General features: G+C 41.1%; 1 protein-coding gene across 2 annotated transcripts in view; it reads right to left on the minus strand.

Annotated features, from left to right (window-relative positions):
- Positions 1–5,396: 5,396 nt before the first annotated feature.
- LOC306848912 (leucine zipper putative tumor suppressor 1-like) overlaps positions 5,397–17,772 on the minus strand; it is a 29,757-nt gene continuing 17,381 nt past the window's right edge. Inside the window, exons 1-6 of one of the 2 annotated variants that reach the window (XM_079383706.1) lie at positions 15,828–15,952; positions 13,261–13,752; positions 11,581–12,429; positions 7,743–7,931; positions 7,373–7,567; positions 5,397–7,280 (exon numbers count right to left, since the gene is read on the minus strand). In XM_079383706.1, coding sequence (XP_079239832.1) covers positions 6,693–7,280; positions 7,373–7,567; positions 7,743–7,931; positions 11,581–12,429; positions 13,261–13,614 — 2,175 coding nt within the window. In that variant the 5' untranslated portion in view covers positions 13,615–13,752; positions 15,828–15,952 and the 3' untranslated portion in view covers positions 5,397–6,692. Of the gene's footprint in view, positions 7,281–7,372; positions 7,568–7,742; positions 7,932–11,580; positions 12,430–13,260; positions 13,753–15,827; positions 15,953–17,772 lie in introns of those variants that run through there. The other variant, XM_079383705.1, reaches the window with a different exon arrangement.

Below are 17,772 nucleotides of genomic sequence, written 5' to 3' on the forward strand. Positions count from 1 at the left end.
TGCCATTTTCTTTCTTCTGACACCTGTTGATGAAACTGCTCTGGTGGAAACACAGTCCACTCTGACCTTCTCTCTAGAGGAAGCCCATATGAGCACAGCATACCACCATCACTATAACAACAATTTCACAAACAGAGATGCAGCTAAGCAGGAGTTTTCAGTCTTTAGGGATCTAGTGACCCCCACCCAGATTCTCAGCAAACTCAGAAACCCCAGTATAAAAAGAGATAATTTTCAGTCACACTTTATAATGAATGTCAGTAAAAGCATTAACAGTTTTACATGAAATATAAATGCCATGAAAATGATGACTTGATACACATTATTTCTACTTCCTGTTATTTGAAATCAGAACATGGTTTAAAAATACATTTGATAAATTCAGTCAGATTTCAGTTCTCCATACAAGACACAGTAGTATAATCTTTTCAAATTGTCCTTTATCCATGTGTTTTTTTGTTAATAAGACATAAACGCTGACTGTGTGCAGTGTGAGCAGGTGGTACTGGGGGCCATCTTAGATCAATACATATTTATCTGGCCGTATGACCTAATTTGACATGAGAGGTGGTAGAAGGCCACTGCACATTGCCAAGTGGCTCTCTACAACTAGCCAGATCTTCTGGAGATTTATATGTCATAATAGGATTGTGGGTAAGCGGTGCTTGGCTGTGTGAATTTATGTGCCTGATTTGTCTGCCCCACTCATAGCACTCATTCTATCTAATTCACACACTTAAGGGCCTGCAGTGGACAAATGTAATTAGAGCGGAACATAAACATATGGTTCCAACATTGTGAATTTAAGACATTAATCCTCGCTGGTTGCATACGGTTAGTACAGTTCAGTGTGCAGCTAGTGTCGGTGTTGTCTCCATTTGTGTATATCTCAAAGGATCACCCCAAGATGAATATGCTGTCACCATTTACTCGCCTTCATGTCAGTCCAAGCATAAAACTTTCTTTCCACCCTGCAGCAAATGAGATATTTAGCAGAGTGTTTGTGCTGCTCTTTTCCATACAATGAAAGTAGATGGGGACCAGGGCCAGGACCACCAACTATAAGCATCATAAAACACATTATAAAGTAACATATTAGCAATTTTAACACAATATCCCAGGTCTTCTGAAGTCAAAAGACAGAAAAGACTTGTAATTCACTAAAATATTTGTTTTGGTTGCCATTCACCTTCAGTCTATGGAAAACAGCAACTTAAAAAAATCTTAAATGACATTTATTGAAAAATCTTTAATGATATTTATTGATGTGGTCAATTTTAAAGACTAAAAATGGATAAGCAATGTTTGGATAAGTAATAAGTTAGTAATAATTAAAGGTTGTGTAGTTTTTATCATACGAGTTTGAATTTTAAGAACATCTCTTCTAATTAAATTATTGTTAAGGGCTTTTGGGGCAGAGCATATGGTTAATTATGACGAATGTAAGACATGCTCTATCAGATTGTTAAGGTGTTTTTATGCAAAACAAAGAGATTTATTTAGAAAAATGTACATTTCCAAGTTGCTCCAAGTTTTGTGCTTTTAAAAATGTCAGATTTTTTATTTAAATCCTTAAAGTAGCTAAAAAAGGATTTTAAATATATTTTTTAACCTTTTAAACTTTTTAAAGGGTTTAATTAACCAGTTGGTGTATATGTATATATATATATATATATATATATATATATATACTTGTAGTATATATATTCTTCTCTGTCAATGCCTTGTTTGCTGCTTGGATTTATTGTATTTAATGATAATGATGATACTGATTTCAAATGATAATGATAATGCTTGTTTGTTATTTGGAGAGGTTTAATATATCTCGAAATGTAAAAGTATAACTTTATGTACAATAAAATACTTAATTCGAAATACATGCAAATACTTTGTTGGGAATTCTCTTGTTCTCCCACCCACATGAATTTGCGTAATATACAAATACACCAATGTTAATATTTGAATGGGATATGATTTCATAGCTATTGTGTTTCTGTTTTCTTCATGGAGTCTCAATGTGTTGCTGAGGTTTTAGTCAGCATATTCACTGCTTATGGCTGAGTCTTAAGTATTTAATTAGTGCCAGCCATGGCTAATCTCTTTCAGCACACACACACATAAACACACACCGCAACATGTGACCCCATAACCGATCACTACAGGATTACCCGACCTCTCTAGCACACTTAACCACATGGTAGCCTAGTGTACAGAGGAGGACTTGTATGAGTCACAGTACTGATTTAAATATATATAGTACACCGTAGCTCAGAACAGTGCTGTTCTCTATGTGTGTGTAAAAAGACCACTGTACACCACATATTTATAATATAGTGAATTTCTATGCATAAAGATAAAAATATAACCTATGCAAACAAGGACTTAAAATATTAGTCAATTAAAAAAAAGTTCCAAAATGTTTGTTGAAATTGGACATTTAAAATTGAACGTGTGTGTGTTTTAAATCAGGGGTCTTACTTTAATAAAGTGTATTTTCATTGATACTGTATGTCTGAGGGGATCCTGCTTCATTTCTATTCTCTCTTCCACTAGAGGGCAACAACTAGTGACTGTTGGTGGAATTCATTCGTGTTAATGCAATCATTGCTTGTATATTCGTCAAAAGCCACACTTATAAGATTATGACGTTTGACGTACTTCTGAAAGGCTTATTCTGTCAGTTACCTAAAATGGCACAGAGAGAGAGAGAGAGAGAGAGAGAGACACACACACACACACACACACAGTTTTCACAATTAGAGAATGTGAGTGGATTAGTGCTCCCTCTAGTGGAAGAGTTAGAACTGGAAGAAACACCTGAATGAAAAGAACTCCATTTTCAAATAAGACTAAAATAGTTTTCCCCTTTGGTACAAAAACACTTTTAACGTTGATAAACATGTTGTTTACATGCGCACTTGAAAATACACTAACCCTAGAAACACAGAACAGCCTACTAGAAATATCTCAAACAAACGACCACTTAAATTAACTAATACAGGCTGCTATATGCACCTTGTGAATAAATTTGAGCAAAGTATATAATAATAATAATAAAATAATAACAATAAGCCTAAAATTAAGCAAATAATAGCTACAACAACAACAACAATAATAATGCATTTTTTTATGCATTTTTATTAATTTCTTGTGTTTTACATAACATAATTTCCCCAGTCGGCTACAGGAGAGATAATTGATAAAAGTCATGATACTTATGTTTTGACAATTTACAGAAGCGGAAGTAACATTTGCATAAGCTTCCTGCCTTTGATTAGGCGGCATGTTTGGATTCCCCTTGACAGCTGAAGAGAGGACAGTAAACATGACATCATCCACGTGGAGGAACGGGAAAGAGCAAACGCCTCCAAATCAACGGTAAGCAATCGCTACAGAGAAGCCAATCGTGTTTATTTCATATATCAAGTAGCCTACTCATGCAGATAAATACGTAAATCAGAGAATGGGATTAAAAAGGATTTTGGGCTCATCTTGGATTTTCTTTCTTTGATTTTGGCCATTGGTTGCATTCAAAGAGGTTTACTAATACATACGGCAGTGGGCAGAATTGTAGCTGCGTTTACAAATCTGGGGTTTTCATCACGTCTCTTGCCATGAATCAGACAGAGGCCTATGTAATAATTGAAGTTTGCCACAAGAGGGCGACGCCACTATATCAATTAAACCTTTATACAGTGCTTTAGCTATTTAATGATAGGACAAGCTGTAGGCATTAGACCAAATTCTCATTATCATCAACTAATTCAATTTAACTTATAATTGTTAATTTATTTTGTACTTATGTTGTGTATTGTTGATGAATACACTGCTCCGGGCGTGTGTTCACAGTGTGTGTGTGTTCACTGCTGTGTGTGTGCACGTTGGATGGGTTAAATGCAGAGCACGAGTTCCGAGTATGGGTCACCATACTTGACAGTATGTCACTTCACTTCACTTCACATGAATATTGTTGATGATTGCTAGAAATTGCCACTATGTTTAGCTGTTTTATGAGATTATACAACATAATTACATTTCCCTTTATTCTCTCTGGTAGCACAGGAATGCTAAGAACACTGTCAAATGCAAAAAAAACAAAAACAGAGTAGGTTGTTTGTCTTGTCTGACTTGCGCACCTGTGTTGCAGATTGATGTCATCACTGGCTCTAGCAGTTGCATTGCCTTTACCAACTTTGATTTTGAATATTGTTTAGGTATTGTGCCATATGTCACTTGATGAACTATAAAATAACTAACTGAAAACCAACTGAAACAGTATTCAGAAAAAAAAATCTTAATTTATTTAATTAAAATAAATAAGAAATATATAACATGCATGCATTCAAATGCATCTAGAGACAGCCTTACACCCCACAACCACCCTGCACCATCAATAATATGATTATCAGTTTGTGGTTATCAAATCAAAACTCCTGAAAGCTCCAGGGATCATAACTTACAAGGCAGCTTTTTGGGAGCTTTTGTATGATGAAACATTGGGTAACAAATTTGTGCAATGAAAAAAAAGGAAACAGTCTCAGTGCTGCCCACCTCAATCTTTCTGTTTGCCATTTTAAGCAACATTGCTAGGAAAAGTTGTCATGTGAACGGTTAAGTGTGGTATTGTATTACATCTAAGTGCTAAAGGAGAACACACTACTCTATCGTCATCTTTTTTCATCACCTGTTTTTCTGCAGTAGATGTAAACCCCCCCCTCTCCCTCTCCCCGTATTTCGTCACTGTATAACATACCGTTGTACCGTTAGGTTTCTTCTAGCTAGATAAATCATTTTGTAGATACCGTTTTGAAGTGATAACTAATTAAAAATCTGTACTCGTATTGGAGAGTAAATTGTTTGTTGAGTCAGTTTTAAGACCTATCTTTTTCCCCAGGAAGGCAATTAATTCAGACAATTCCAGAATTGATCCAAAAATTAGCATTTTGTCATCATGTACTCACTCTTATTTTTCTAACCAAGGATTATTTTCCAAAAAACATAAAAGTAGTCCACATAGCTAGGTCTTTACAAGTCATACAGTTGTTTTGCTTGAAAAATAGACCAAGATTTAAGCCTTATTCACTGATAATCTTCCCTTAAGTCTCTCAAACCTCATTCAGGCTTATTTTCAATTATAAGAAAATGTCATCCTTTGATGAACTGTGCAGTGTTTGTCATCATGAAGGCCAACAGCATTGGCTCTCATGTCACATGAACAATCCTGCCAGGACAAGTTTGAGGAGAGGAAAAAAAAAACACATCTGAGATTCGACACAAGTGAACAACTTTTGTGGTTTGGCAGTAAAAAACATCCACTTTTCTTGAATGGAAAACAAAGCTAGGACATTGTTTTTTAGACAAAAAGATAACATAGAGATAAATAAAAGAGTGAGTTTCAGTTCAAAAGAGTGAGTTTCATTTCAAAATGATATTCCTGTAGTACAAATTTTTTTTAAATTTTTTTTTTAATTAACCTTTGTTGTCCCACACACGTGTCTGCGAGTGAAAAGTGACTTGACTGTACTTTTAAAATTCTAACAAAAAACTGTACAATATCTAGGCTTCAAAGTTGATAGTATAGTACTGTTAAAAAGTTGCAAAGGAATTGTGAAATACTTTAGATTAACAATGAAATATGTATCTGGACATTTGTGAACAGTGCATTTGCATTCAACATGACATAATCTGACTGTATGAACTACTATATTCCTGTATACAGAGTGTTTCTATGAGCCTGTCTGCCAAGACACTGGTGATAAAGATTGTTGTCATATAAAAAGGAAGAGAGAGTGCAAAACTAGCAATTACAGCAATTAAAACATTCATATCACTTTGTCACCCTGTAGTGAGACTGTACAGCTGCTTGGGGTTCAGGCATGAAGCGCTGGATTGTTTGGATTAGAGGGAAGTAAGCATTTGGTTGGATGTGCACATATTAAAGGTGCTGTAAGCAATGCTAGCCATTCTGAAACGTCTGCAAAAATAATCTCTGAATTAGATTTGCACACACTTTCCATAACCCTTACCATTGTAATCAGAGATTAGCAGGAAAACGGTAGCACCTCTCATTGTTGCCAAGCTAAATGCTAACAAAATAGTATCCTTACATGATGAACCACCAACTGTCAACTGCTTATGAAATTTAATATGGTGCTTAACTGGAATTATTTAAGTTAAATTATTCAAGTCTTCAACTGCTACACTCCAAGACACCTGCTTCCTATTCACTGGCTGCCCTATGAATGCACAAAATGACTGACGGGTAGAAAATGCTTAAATGGCTAAACAAAGAATCTGACCGTGGTCAATTATTTGGAGTTTACAGAATTTATGGCTGCCACAGAGACAGATGTGATGGGACATTAAGTCAGTGAGCTATCTCAAGTAAGAGTGTAATTCTAATAATTACACAACAACATTGCTTAATGCACCTTTAATAGGAACTTAGTCAGAAATGCACATAGATGACATCCTAAGATTTTAAGTTAAGTGGTAGATCTAAAAGGAGAAAGCTTTTGGTGATATGTACAAGTGATGCTATACTCTTGAGTCTCGAGCATCTCCTGACATCTTAAAATCTCCTGTGACATCATATTTCTTCCCTTTAAATTTTGGTTTGTGAATTCTGCCCACTAGTACATTCACCCTTTTAAGACCATTCGGTTAATTGTGAAAACATTCATCCTCTGACCTCATATCTCTGTGGCTACAATTTTTTCAAAGTTCAGATCAGAGCTATGGCTGTCCATGTCCATCTCTGTCCGACTGTCCATCTCAGCCGTTAGCTCCCTCAAAATCTTCTCCAGGCCCTTGTTCTTTCTGTACATCTGTAGGTAATTGTACTGCAACTGCTTTTGGTATCTGATTACTTTGTCTTTCTCTTTATTCCACGTTTGTCTCTCCTGCTGGAAGCCATTCATCATCTTATGTTTCTTTTGCTTCTCTTCCTTCAGTTCCCCTCTCAGCCTCTCTACCTCCTTCTGTAGGGCATCCAAGTCTGCAGTCCCTCCATTATGATTCAGTGTTTTACTGGCACTTGTTCCATCCTGGGCTTTCGATTTGGCTTGACCAGTCCCAAAGGCCTTCATCCGGGCTTGGCTTATCTGCAGTTGCAGCTGTTGCTCCTCAACTTTGGCTCTCATGGTCATTAGCTGCTGTTGCTCCTCTTTGGCCATTGCTAAGTCCTGCTTCATGCCCTTGATGTCCGTTTCCAGCATGTTCACCTTCTCCCTGAGGAGGTCAGCTTCATTCTTCTTTCTTTGAAACTCATTTTTAGATACCTTTTTTAAAAAGAGATATTATAGTCAGGCAAATGTGATGGAACAGCATGCAGTAGCAGCTGTAAATTAACCTAATATCAGCTAACACTGACCTCAACCTCAGCGCTCCGCTGGTGAAGTGCTTCCTCGTACTCCTTGATCTTCTTTTCCAGTTCATCCATCTTGCATCTGGACTCCTTCAGAGAGACTTTGAGACTGACAATCTCACTGAGTTTGTTTCCAACATCAGCCTGGGAGTCCCTAAGCTGCTGCTTTAGCAGAGAAATCTCACCTGACTTCTGGCACACCTACAAAAATAACAAAAAAAATCATGAATGTGATTTTGTAACAATTTTGATTGTTTTCCCTTAATATCCCAACTGTTTAGCTTTTAAATCGACCTCTTTATCAAACACAGAGTGCATTGGATTTTCATTGTATCCACATTTGTCATTACACAACGATTAAGTCTTATAGACTGACCTCCCATTGAGTCTCTTCTAGAGTGGGTGCAAGGTTTTTCTGGCTCTCATAGATTCGGAGACGGCTTTCTGCAGTGTCCCGGTCACGATTAAGCTGGTCCACCTCCTCCTGCAGACATTCCTTGTCCTGTTGAAGTTGTATCACCTGAAGCTGCAATGACTGTTGGGCTCTCAAAGCCCTCTGAGACACCTGCAGGTTACAAAAACCATGATTAAGATCTGCCTGGATGAAGGTGAATAGTGTACTTGGTTGATCATCACGGTAAGATAAGGTAGTCTTATTGGTTTTGGAGTCACACTAAACGTCTCAGGTTACATATGTAACCCTGGTTCCCTGAAGGGAATGAGAAACTGCGTCAACGACGCTACGGGGAAAACGTACAGACGAAGCCTCGGCCAGGTCTGTACCATAGCCGTCCAGTCCAGAGGAGCTGGAGGAACTAGAGGGGGATAGCGCTGACTCTTGAGTCGCAAAGCCAAAAACTTTCCATATCTGCTTCACCACCACGGGTGAAGCATCCATTCCCCGGGCCTCGGCCCCTGCCTTGACAGGATGTCTGCTCCCTGAACTACCCAGGGATATAGTACGGCTCTCAGCGAGCGAAGCTAGCCCTGGGACCACACGAGGATCTGGTGCGCCAGCTGTATAAGGGGCACGAACGCAGACCTCCCTGGTGGTTGATGTAGGAGACCACCGCTGTGCTTTCGGTGCGCACCAACACATGGTGATCTCTCAGGTCTGGGAGAAAGTGCTTGAGTGCACGAAACACGGCCAACATTTCCAAACAATTGATATGCCACGTTAGATGGAGACCGCTCCACAGACCTCGGGCAGGGTGGCCACTCATGACCGATCCCCAAATGGTGAGGGATGCGTCCGTCGCTAGCATTATGCGGCGACAAGAAGCTCCCAGCACCGGGCACTGAGACAAGAACCAAGCTTGGCACCACATGTCTAAGGCACGTAGGCATCGCCACGTGACCTTGATCGTGCAAAGCGGGTTTTCTCTCGGGGAGAACCCCTTGGTCTTGAGCCACCACTGTAGGGGCCTCATGTACAGCAGGCCAAAAGGTATCACATTGGACGCAGAGCCCCATGAGCCCCAGCAGTTTCTGAAACTGCTTGACAGTGAGTGACTGGCCCTCTTTCACTCTCTTGACTGAGGTGAGGATCGACTCGATCCGAGCAGGAGACATACGTGCCTGCATCGTGGTCGAATCCCACACCACGCCTAGATAAGTGGTTCTCTATACTGGAGAAAGCACACTTTCTTGGCGTTCAGTCTCAACCCCTTCATGTGCGCGAGAACTACATCTCGATGCCGAATCGCCACCTGCTCTGATCGAGCTAGAATCAACCAATCGTTGATGTAAAAGTGCGGGGTGAGAGTGCAAGTTCAACGGTAAGAACCTGATATTGGTAAGCTTTGCCCCCAAAAGCAAACCTCAGGGACTTCCCGTGAGAGGGAAGGATGGAGACGTGAAATATGCGTCCTCAGATCCATCGTGACAAACCAGTCCTCGGACTTGGCCTGAGACATGACTGATGAGTGTAAGCACCCTGAACTTCAGTCACATGACTGAGCGGTTCAACTGGCGCAGATCTACCATCCTTCTTTGGAACAATGAAGTACCGGCTGTAGAACCCGGACTCTCTTACGTGAGGAGGGACCACCTCGATGGCCTCTTTCCTCGAGAGTGTCTACTTCCTGTTCCATGATTTGAGCCTGCTGGGGGCCCACGCACGTGGGAATCACCCCATTGAAAGGCGGTGGCGGAGCGCCGAACTGAATACAAAGGCCTTTCTGTACAGTACGCAGGACCCAATGAGATCCATTTGGCAGTAGTTTCCACGCTGCTTAAATGGTCTACTAAGGGAACCAGTCTCTGATGTACCCAGAGCTGCTGGCTCGGTGCCCTGAAGCGGAGGACCGGCAGGAGACGGCTTCTCAGCTCCGCTACACTTACACCGTATAATGAGGTGTAACCCGCTCTGCCCCAGAGGGGTCTGCCCTTGTAAGTCCTGGACATAGCATCAGGACTGCCTCAGCCTCAGCCTCCTATTGAACGACGGTCCTCAGACCCGCGTCATTCCTAGGAATATCAGGCTGATAGAACCAGACCCTGCAAGGCAGGACCCAAAGAGACACATTGGCAGTAGTTTCCATGCTGCCAGATGGTCTACTAAGGGAACCAGCCTCTCGGCACTGGCCTCTGGTGTACTTAGAGCTGCTAGCTCAGTGCCCTGAAGCGGAGGGCCGGCAGGAGACGGCTGAACCAGGAGCACTAGAGACCCCCGCAGGGGTGGCGAGCTTCTCAGCTCCGCTACACTTCGAGGCAGAAGAAACTGAGAATATCGCTCGCTGGAGCCAGTTGTACCCTGGAACTCTGGCAGGGTTAGCAGACTGGTCTCCCGAGGGCACTGGGGTGAGACGGACACCGGTATAATGAGGTGTAACCTGCTCTGCTCCAGAGGGATCTGCCCTCGTAAGCCATGGGCCACGCCCGTAGGCTTCTTGGCCGAGGACCCCTTAGACTTAAGAACGGTCCGCAGATCCGGCTTAGCCTTAGAGGTCCCTGACCCAGAGCATTTGCCACCACGGCCCCACCTCGGTGGGTGGGGTGCGAGTAGCCATGCTCTGTTTTGTGCCTCTCTGAAGAGGGGCTGGCACGCGGCGAGGGCTGCTCCCGCCCAGCAGCCCCCTGAGCTAGATATAGGCGAGGGAGAAACCGCTGAAACGCCGCAGCCTGTATACAGGCCTCTTGGTACCTGTCGACGACGGAATTGACGACGGCGTCGCCGAACAGGCCAGAAGGCGCAAGCCCCATCTTCTCCTTCATGTCAGATAGGGTCAACCACAGACAGCGTTTCTAGGGAGCTCAGAAATCAGCTTATATTTCAATAAAATTGAGCCCCTATCCCTCATCCAGCTCTCTAAGCAGGTACGTCAGCTTGGCTTTTTTTTTTTTTTTGCGCCTGTAACACTGCCATGGTGTGCAGACACGCACCAGCCTGACCTGCATCCGCGAGCCTTCAGAGACAACACCACGCAAGAGGACAGATAGCTCGCGAGCGTCTGTTCCACTCGGGGCATCGCTTCTGATATGAATGAGAATTATGTAATGCACGCGTTTTTTTTTTTTTTTTTAGAGCTGACTGCGCGCCGTTCTCATTCATAATATGCTTGTGCAAACACAATTTCATTCATGTGTCCACCTCCACGGAGGAAGACAAGTCTTAGGAAGGGGAAGAAGATCCCTCGAAAGCTCGCCCATCTTCAATCCACGCTAGTGAAAGCTCACTCCTCAAAGAGAGCCTTCCGAGAGCAAGCATAAGCAATGAAAAAAGCTCACAAAACGGGCAGTCAGCTCCCTCGAGTGCTGAATCTGCGTGCTCTGCTCTCAAGCAGACCACACACAGACTGCGTGTATCCTCAGCAGTGATATAACGTGTGCAGGGAGGAACACACAGCCCGTAATGCGATCTGATATCGCCCAAGTGCTTGCACATATTGCTGGAGCCTAATTCAAGTGATTGTGCTAGGACAAACAACACTAAATAAGACTCACAACACAAATCGACAGACACACAGACAGTAGCGGTTGCTGGATGACAAAAAGCAAATGCCGGCTCCACCGCACGTGCTTTTATGCTTCCCGGTCGGTGACGTCACCCGCCTATGATGTCTCGCCCATCCATTGGACAGATTACACTCTGGTTCAGAGCACGGTCACGCTGAAGGCTTTCCCGTAGCGTCGTCGACGCAGCTCGAGTTCCTGGAAGGAAACTTTATATATTCATATTCCTTTCAAACCTTTGAATATTGTAAGCAACTTACTTGACGGAGTTTTGTAGAGCAGCGTTGTTTCAACCCCTCCATCTCCTCAGCACAGTACCGTTGCTTCTCCTCAAATAGATGGCATGTGTCTGACTCCTTCTCATCGAGGCTCGTTTGTAACTCCACCAGCTCGGTTTCACGATCTAGAAGTTTCCACTCCAGCTGCTGTATCAGTGATTCATCCATTGAAATTGGTGATCGGATACAGCCCCCAGAAGATGATGGTTTTGTCGGGCTTTGCTCTGAAATTGTAAATCTATGTTCCAGAAGCAGTTCTTGGTTTCCAGACAGATCCATCTTTGGCTCAATGGATGAAACGGTCAGTGCTGCAGCAGTTATTTCTCTGTTCATACTTATTGTTGCCGCCAAACTTTCGCTTAGGACACCAATAGATCTTGTATTGCCATTCGTCGACTCGCTGTTTCTGTTCGTCTCACAAAATCCATTGGCCCAACCGTTTCCACCGTTAGTCCCACTACACATCCAACTGGATCCAGAGTTTCCATTCATCCCTGCTACACCCCCCTGTTGGTTCTGAGATGTGTCCATGTTTTGGGCAAGGCCTCCATGGCGTGCCATGTGGTTAGTTGAAATGCTTAGGTTGTCCATCTGGCTGCTGCCACTGGTGCTGTGAGTAGGCAGGCTGGACATAGAGTTCCTTCCAGAGTCAGAGAAGGTACCAGAATTTGTCTCCAGCTTGGGGTCCTGAAGATCTTTTAGCTTGTCTATAGGACTAAATCTCTTGCCCAGGATAGTGCTCAAGTTGTTATGAGTCTCCACCGAGGAACTGCTGCTTCGAGGAAGAACGGGTTTGAAGGCGGTTGGTCGAATTAAAGCATTCTCTATACTCTAAAAGAGAGAGGACAAAAAAGATAGTTGAGTGTTTTTGGGATTTGAAGTGCAGTACAACCAACTGATCATTCACTCATGTATATGGCAGGACACAAATCCATCTTAAAACCTATTGAGCAGATGTTCTCAAAGTAATTACTTGCATAACTGCCAGGGCATTACAACAGAAAAAAATTCATAAATGATGGATCCACAAGACAATCTCAAGAATCCTTTGTTTATTTTTCTTATTCCTCTCCCTTATTCCTTTTCCCCAGTCACTTCCTCTTACACGTGGTAGCATGTTTACCCCATGGTTTAGCATTAACTTCCTGACCTAGTGAAACTAGGCTCATTTTCCTAGCAAGATTCTTCATAAATGAGGCTATTTAGGGAAAGAGGTGCTTGCCTGCTTGCAAGTGCCACACAGCCATTGGACCGAATCTCTGGAGAGATCAAGGCATTCTTACCTCGTCAATCTAGAGGTTTAATTAAATGGAGCAGACACGGCTAAGCTCTTAGTGAAAGTGTCAGGGGCTGGTGGGGATTACTTAACATCAACTATACTTGACTGTTGTTTGATTTTGTGTGATAAGAATGTTTGGGGGATGGGCCATCTTTTGGTTTTGGCTGCTTTAATCTGAAATGAACGTGTCCTAAGCAGACATTTTGCTTTCTATACAAGTTGTACTGCTTTAAATTTGACTTTTTATAGGACTGAAATGCTACACAGCAATATAGGCAGTGAATAATTTAAACTATTGATATTTTATTTTGGAAAATAAAAATGAACTTTTTGTAGCCCATGCCTTGCTATGTTTATTCTCTGACTAACTCTTGATCTGTTACCTTTTCTAGTTTTCCAGACAGCGGAACTAATTCTGGTGGCCCTCCTCTCCTGTCCACCTCATTGTCCATCTCAGTTGTTCTTCCTTGATTGTCTTCAGCTGCATTATTGTTAGCAGTTCGGGGCTTATTGCTGACCTTGATGTAAAAGAAGTCGTCATTTTTGCCTGAATGATAGCTGACTTTTGAGTTGTTGTTGGTGCTGCAATGGTCCTGAGAGAAGCCATACTTCAGAAGGCCATCCAAGCTACGACCTGTTTTCTTAGACTGGAGCCCCTTTTTGACTTTTTTTTCAGAGGCTTTGCAGTGTTTGCTGTGGAGGCTATGGCCTGATATCAAACTGCTGACACTACCCATGTTTCCTGGGACATCTGGAGAAAGCAGGTGGTGGTCTTGGTGGCGGCAGGTGTGTAATTACATAATTTTAATGATGGAGGAAGGTCTGATGGACTCATAGCCTTGTGTGGAGATCCTTCTTATTCCCATTTGGGAAACCTGGTAAAACATGGATTTTAAGAAATGTAGTGAGATGACTCCTGTTGGCATTTGAGCAGTAAAGTCAAGGCAGAATTTTCTTAATGTTTACTTTACTTAACGTTCACTAGGTCAGCATACAGGTCCTACAAAACCAGGAACTACAGTATTTTTTTTTCTTGGCTCTTTGCCCACATGGGATACAATGGTGTAGACCTAATGGCAGTTGCCCTGAACGCATGCTTTGAACAAGTACCAAGAACACCCTCCTCTTTGACAAACAAAGGCAAATGCAAGCTTGAAATTAGTGTGACTAGGTCAAACATCTATTCATATCACTTGGTCAGTAGGTCAAAATACCTGCCAATTACTTTTTTTCTTCTTGTCAGGCTTCCGAAAACATGTTTACATGCACTTTGAGTTTGATTCAGACTAAAACAACTTTTTAAAATGTCATGTAAATGCTTTAGTCCAGTCCATTGTACCGGTCAGATTTTTGTGAAGTTAGACAAATAATGTCTAATTGTCTATTACATCAATCCATTACAGCTGACCTCTGTGTTGTGTGCTTGTGCATTGTTTATTTAATTTTTCAAATATATTAATATTTAATTCTTTAAAAATATTTGATTTGCAATGTACAGTTTGACAGACCTTAGCTCAAACATAATGGTGCATGTAAACACACTTAACGTTTTTGCATATTTCATTACATCAAACAAGCATTACTTACAAAAAATAAAAAAGAAGCTTACAATGCATATTAGTGTGCATATATAAGGCTCCATATGCTGGACATAATATTGGGTCCCACCAGAGAGATGGGACCTGTCAGTCACCTGACAACAGTTCAAGAGTACCAAAGGTCTGTCACCAGCTACTCAGCCGCCTTTTATGATTCATATATGCCTAAAGCATATATTACACATCGATAATCAACACATCATGCCTTCCATCTGTCTTTCAGAGCAGATAGTGAGGGGCTTTACGAACAAAAGACCTGCCACGATCATCACACGTGGCTTTGTATAACTGGCCTAATTGTGATGGCTGATATGTTAAAGGCTTATTAGTTAGAAAGAACACAGCAAATATGCCAGCTGCTTCTTAATTATTAACATCACATTATGAATTCAAGCATACCAAAGAAATATTCTTTGTTATTTTGTTGTAACTTTGATGCCTCGCATCTACTTTTAGATAAGCGAACCATAAATGCAACCACATCTGTGTTCATGTCTAATCTCTCTATACTCCATAAATTGCTGTTTCAAAATCAAATAAATTGTAGAGACATACATTAATGACCCCATGAACATTGATTCAACTGCTTGTACTCCATTACCATTGCCAGAAGAATTATATTCCACAAACAACTCCATTATCATTCATGTGGTTTTCAAATAATTAAATAAGATTATTCAATACTACTTTTGCATTCTTATAAATAAACATCTGTTTCAGCTGAAAGACTTGATGGCTTCAGGCAGCCCTTTGGCAGTCCTTTCCAATGAAAAGCGATCTCATCAGTGTCTTTGTTTAAGAGAGTCACACATATTTTGTCCTCGAGGCATGCCAAGCAATGATGTAATGCTAATACTTATTAATTACAATGCTTGACATTATCATCAATTCACACGTTCTGTTACAACACTTAATACATAGTTGTCATGAATTAAAAATGCAACGAAACACATGTTAAACAACTCCGATAAATCACTGGAACAAGTAAACTGTTTTTGTTAACCCACGGAGGGTATTTTTTGTGACGAGTTTGCACTTTTCATTTTGTATGCTAAAAAATAACAAACATGAACATTCATGAAAAGCAATGTTTAGTTCACTGCATATTATTATTATTATTATTATTTTGTTATTTGTTCATTTTTAAGGTACAAAACAATCAGCAAAACTCAAGTCAGACATTGCGTTGTGCTTGGACATATGCACAGACATCACTTCCCAACATGTGCTGCAGGTAAACAATCTCAGCTGGAGCGTCTCAATGTCTGTCTGGCATCTGTAACCCGAAATCACCTCTTTACTATCAAGTTCAAAGGCTTACCGGAATAAAATAATGACAAAATGACACTTACTACTTACTCTCCAAACAAATAAGTCCACAGACGCAGTGTTTGTGCAATCGGAATCAAATCTCCTTCGCATGCTCTCCGTGGCGAGTCAGAATGTGTTTGTCCATGAGTGAACCACTGAATACTCTATAGTCTGTCTGTAGACAAGAGTCTACCATGCAAAGGGGTGGACCTTATCACCATTCACCGTTTTTTTTGTTTGTTTCCCTTCATATCTTTTTTTGGAATAACCGACATGCAAATGTTGCTGGGATACGGGACCCCAGTGTCCCCTGGGGTCCCTTGAGGCTAGGAGGGGGCAGAGACCATTACACCTCTTTACATAAGACGTGTGCCGCTAAAGAGATTAACTCACTGCTCCTTACAATGAGCTGCATGCCCCCCTCTGTCACACTCACTTTCTCTCCCGCTCTTTCTTACCCCTCAACACTAACACAATAACACAATTACAATACACACACACATGCACAAGTTTGAGTAGCTTTTGTGACTCTCACTCATTTTTTTTTTCCGGTTATCGTTCACTGTTTTCTGTACAAACACACTTCTCCCAGTTGGCTCCCTTTTCCGCCCTCCCCTTCTCTCCAAACTGCCCTGCACCCACTCTGAGCAAACAACCCCTCCAGGAAAAGAAAGAAGAGCTTGATGTTCCCTCCCTCCGTCTGTGTCTTTGTCCACTGAAGTGTGCCTGTTTTGTGTGAGGTTCAGTGAGCGCGAACATTTATTTAGGCTGAGTGCTACATTTACACCATAAAATAAATGACTCTCTACCTCTAAAAAAGAAGTGTTGCCATAAAATGCAGAGTGTCTTTTGTGCAGATGTTCCTGTATGTAAAAATCAACATTAAAATGCCAAAGCAGTCAAATATTTTAATTGCCTCCAAAAGCAGTTGAACACATGTTTAAATGACCCTCTTGATACTTTCTTATTGTAGTAGTCAAACACAAGTGGCCCTTCGGCTTGGAAGTAGTGAGTGCTGCTGACACTGTAATAACACTCTCATAATCATATTGTTTTGTTTTTCAGAAAAAAATAAACTACCTTAAAACAAGATACTTTGTTTATCTATCTATCTATCTATGAAAAGTAAATCTTATAAGAAATTATATTTACAATTATATTTATATTTACAATATTTGTAAATGTATCTAGTTTTAGAAATGTGTGTTTTACTTTAAAAAAGGTGACAAAACCCAAGGTTTTAGGCTTTTATAAGAATATTCACTTCAAATGTTAATTATAGATTTGTACAATATAAATTCAATTCAGCACATTTGTTTTAAGTCTGTTTGTAAGTGTACATTTGGATACTATTTTTGTGACTGTTCAAGGATTTTCAAGAAATTGTCATAAGCAGTTTTTCCCAACAATTATTCTAAACTCTTGTTCTAAAGTCGTCACCTAAGTGTCCCTGAAAACGATAAAAATATCTAAGAGTAAACTCAAAATGTCATAAAAACCACTACACAGCTATTGCTCTGCACCCAAGTTTCTGCATCTGTGTACATTCATCTGAAGCGCAAAATCAGCACCGTGGGGACCAGAACAAAGAAGGCAGACGTTCAGATAATCAATCTGGCTGTGAAACTCTATCCCAACTCTGCGGATGCATCGCTTTGTCCAAAACCCCAAGGTTGGAAGAGTTGTGTTGTTTGGAGGGAACGTTACATTTGGAGTTAGCAAAACCTTTTACATGCTGATCTTGAGGGACGTAATGCTTTTTTGAAAGGATTTGCATGGCTTTCATTGCATCCCGACAAGATGTTATCTTGAGGGTGAAGTTTGATTTGCCAAGATGGCAGCAGAAGGCATGGTATTGATTCTTCAGATGCTCTTTGTAAGTGCTTAGTGGAGGTATCAATGTAATCAATATGCAAAAAACAGGCCATTGCCGTGGACAATGGACTGGCACATTTGCAAGTGTGCGAGGAATCAAAGGTTGCCCAG

The sequence above is a fragment of the Barbus barbus genome (assembly GCF_936440315.1).
Source record: "Barbus barbus genome assembly, chromosome: 29".
In the NCBI taxonomy this organism is placed as follows: Eukaryota; Metazoa; Chordata; class Actinopteri; order Cypriniformes; family Cyprinidae; genus Barbus; species Barbus barbus.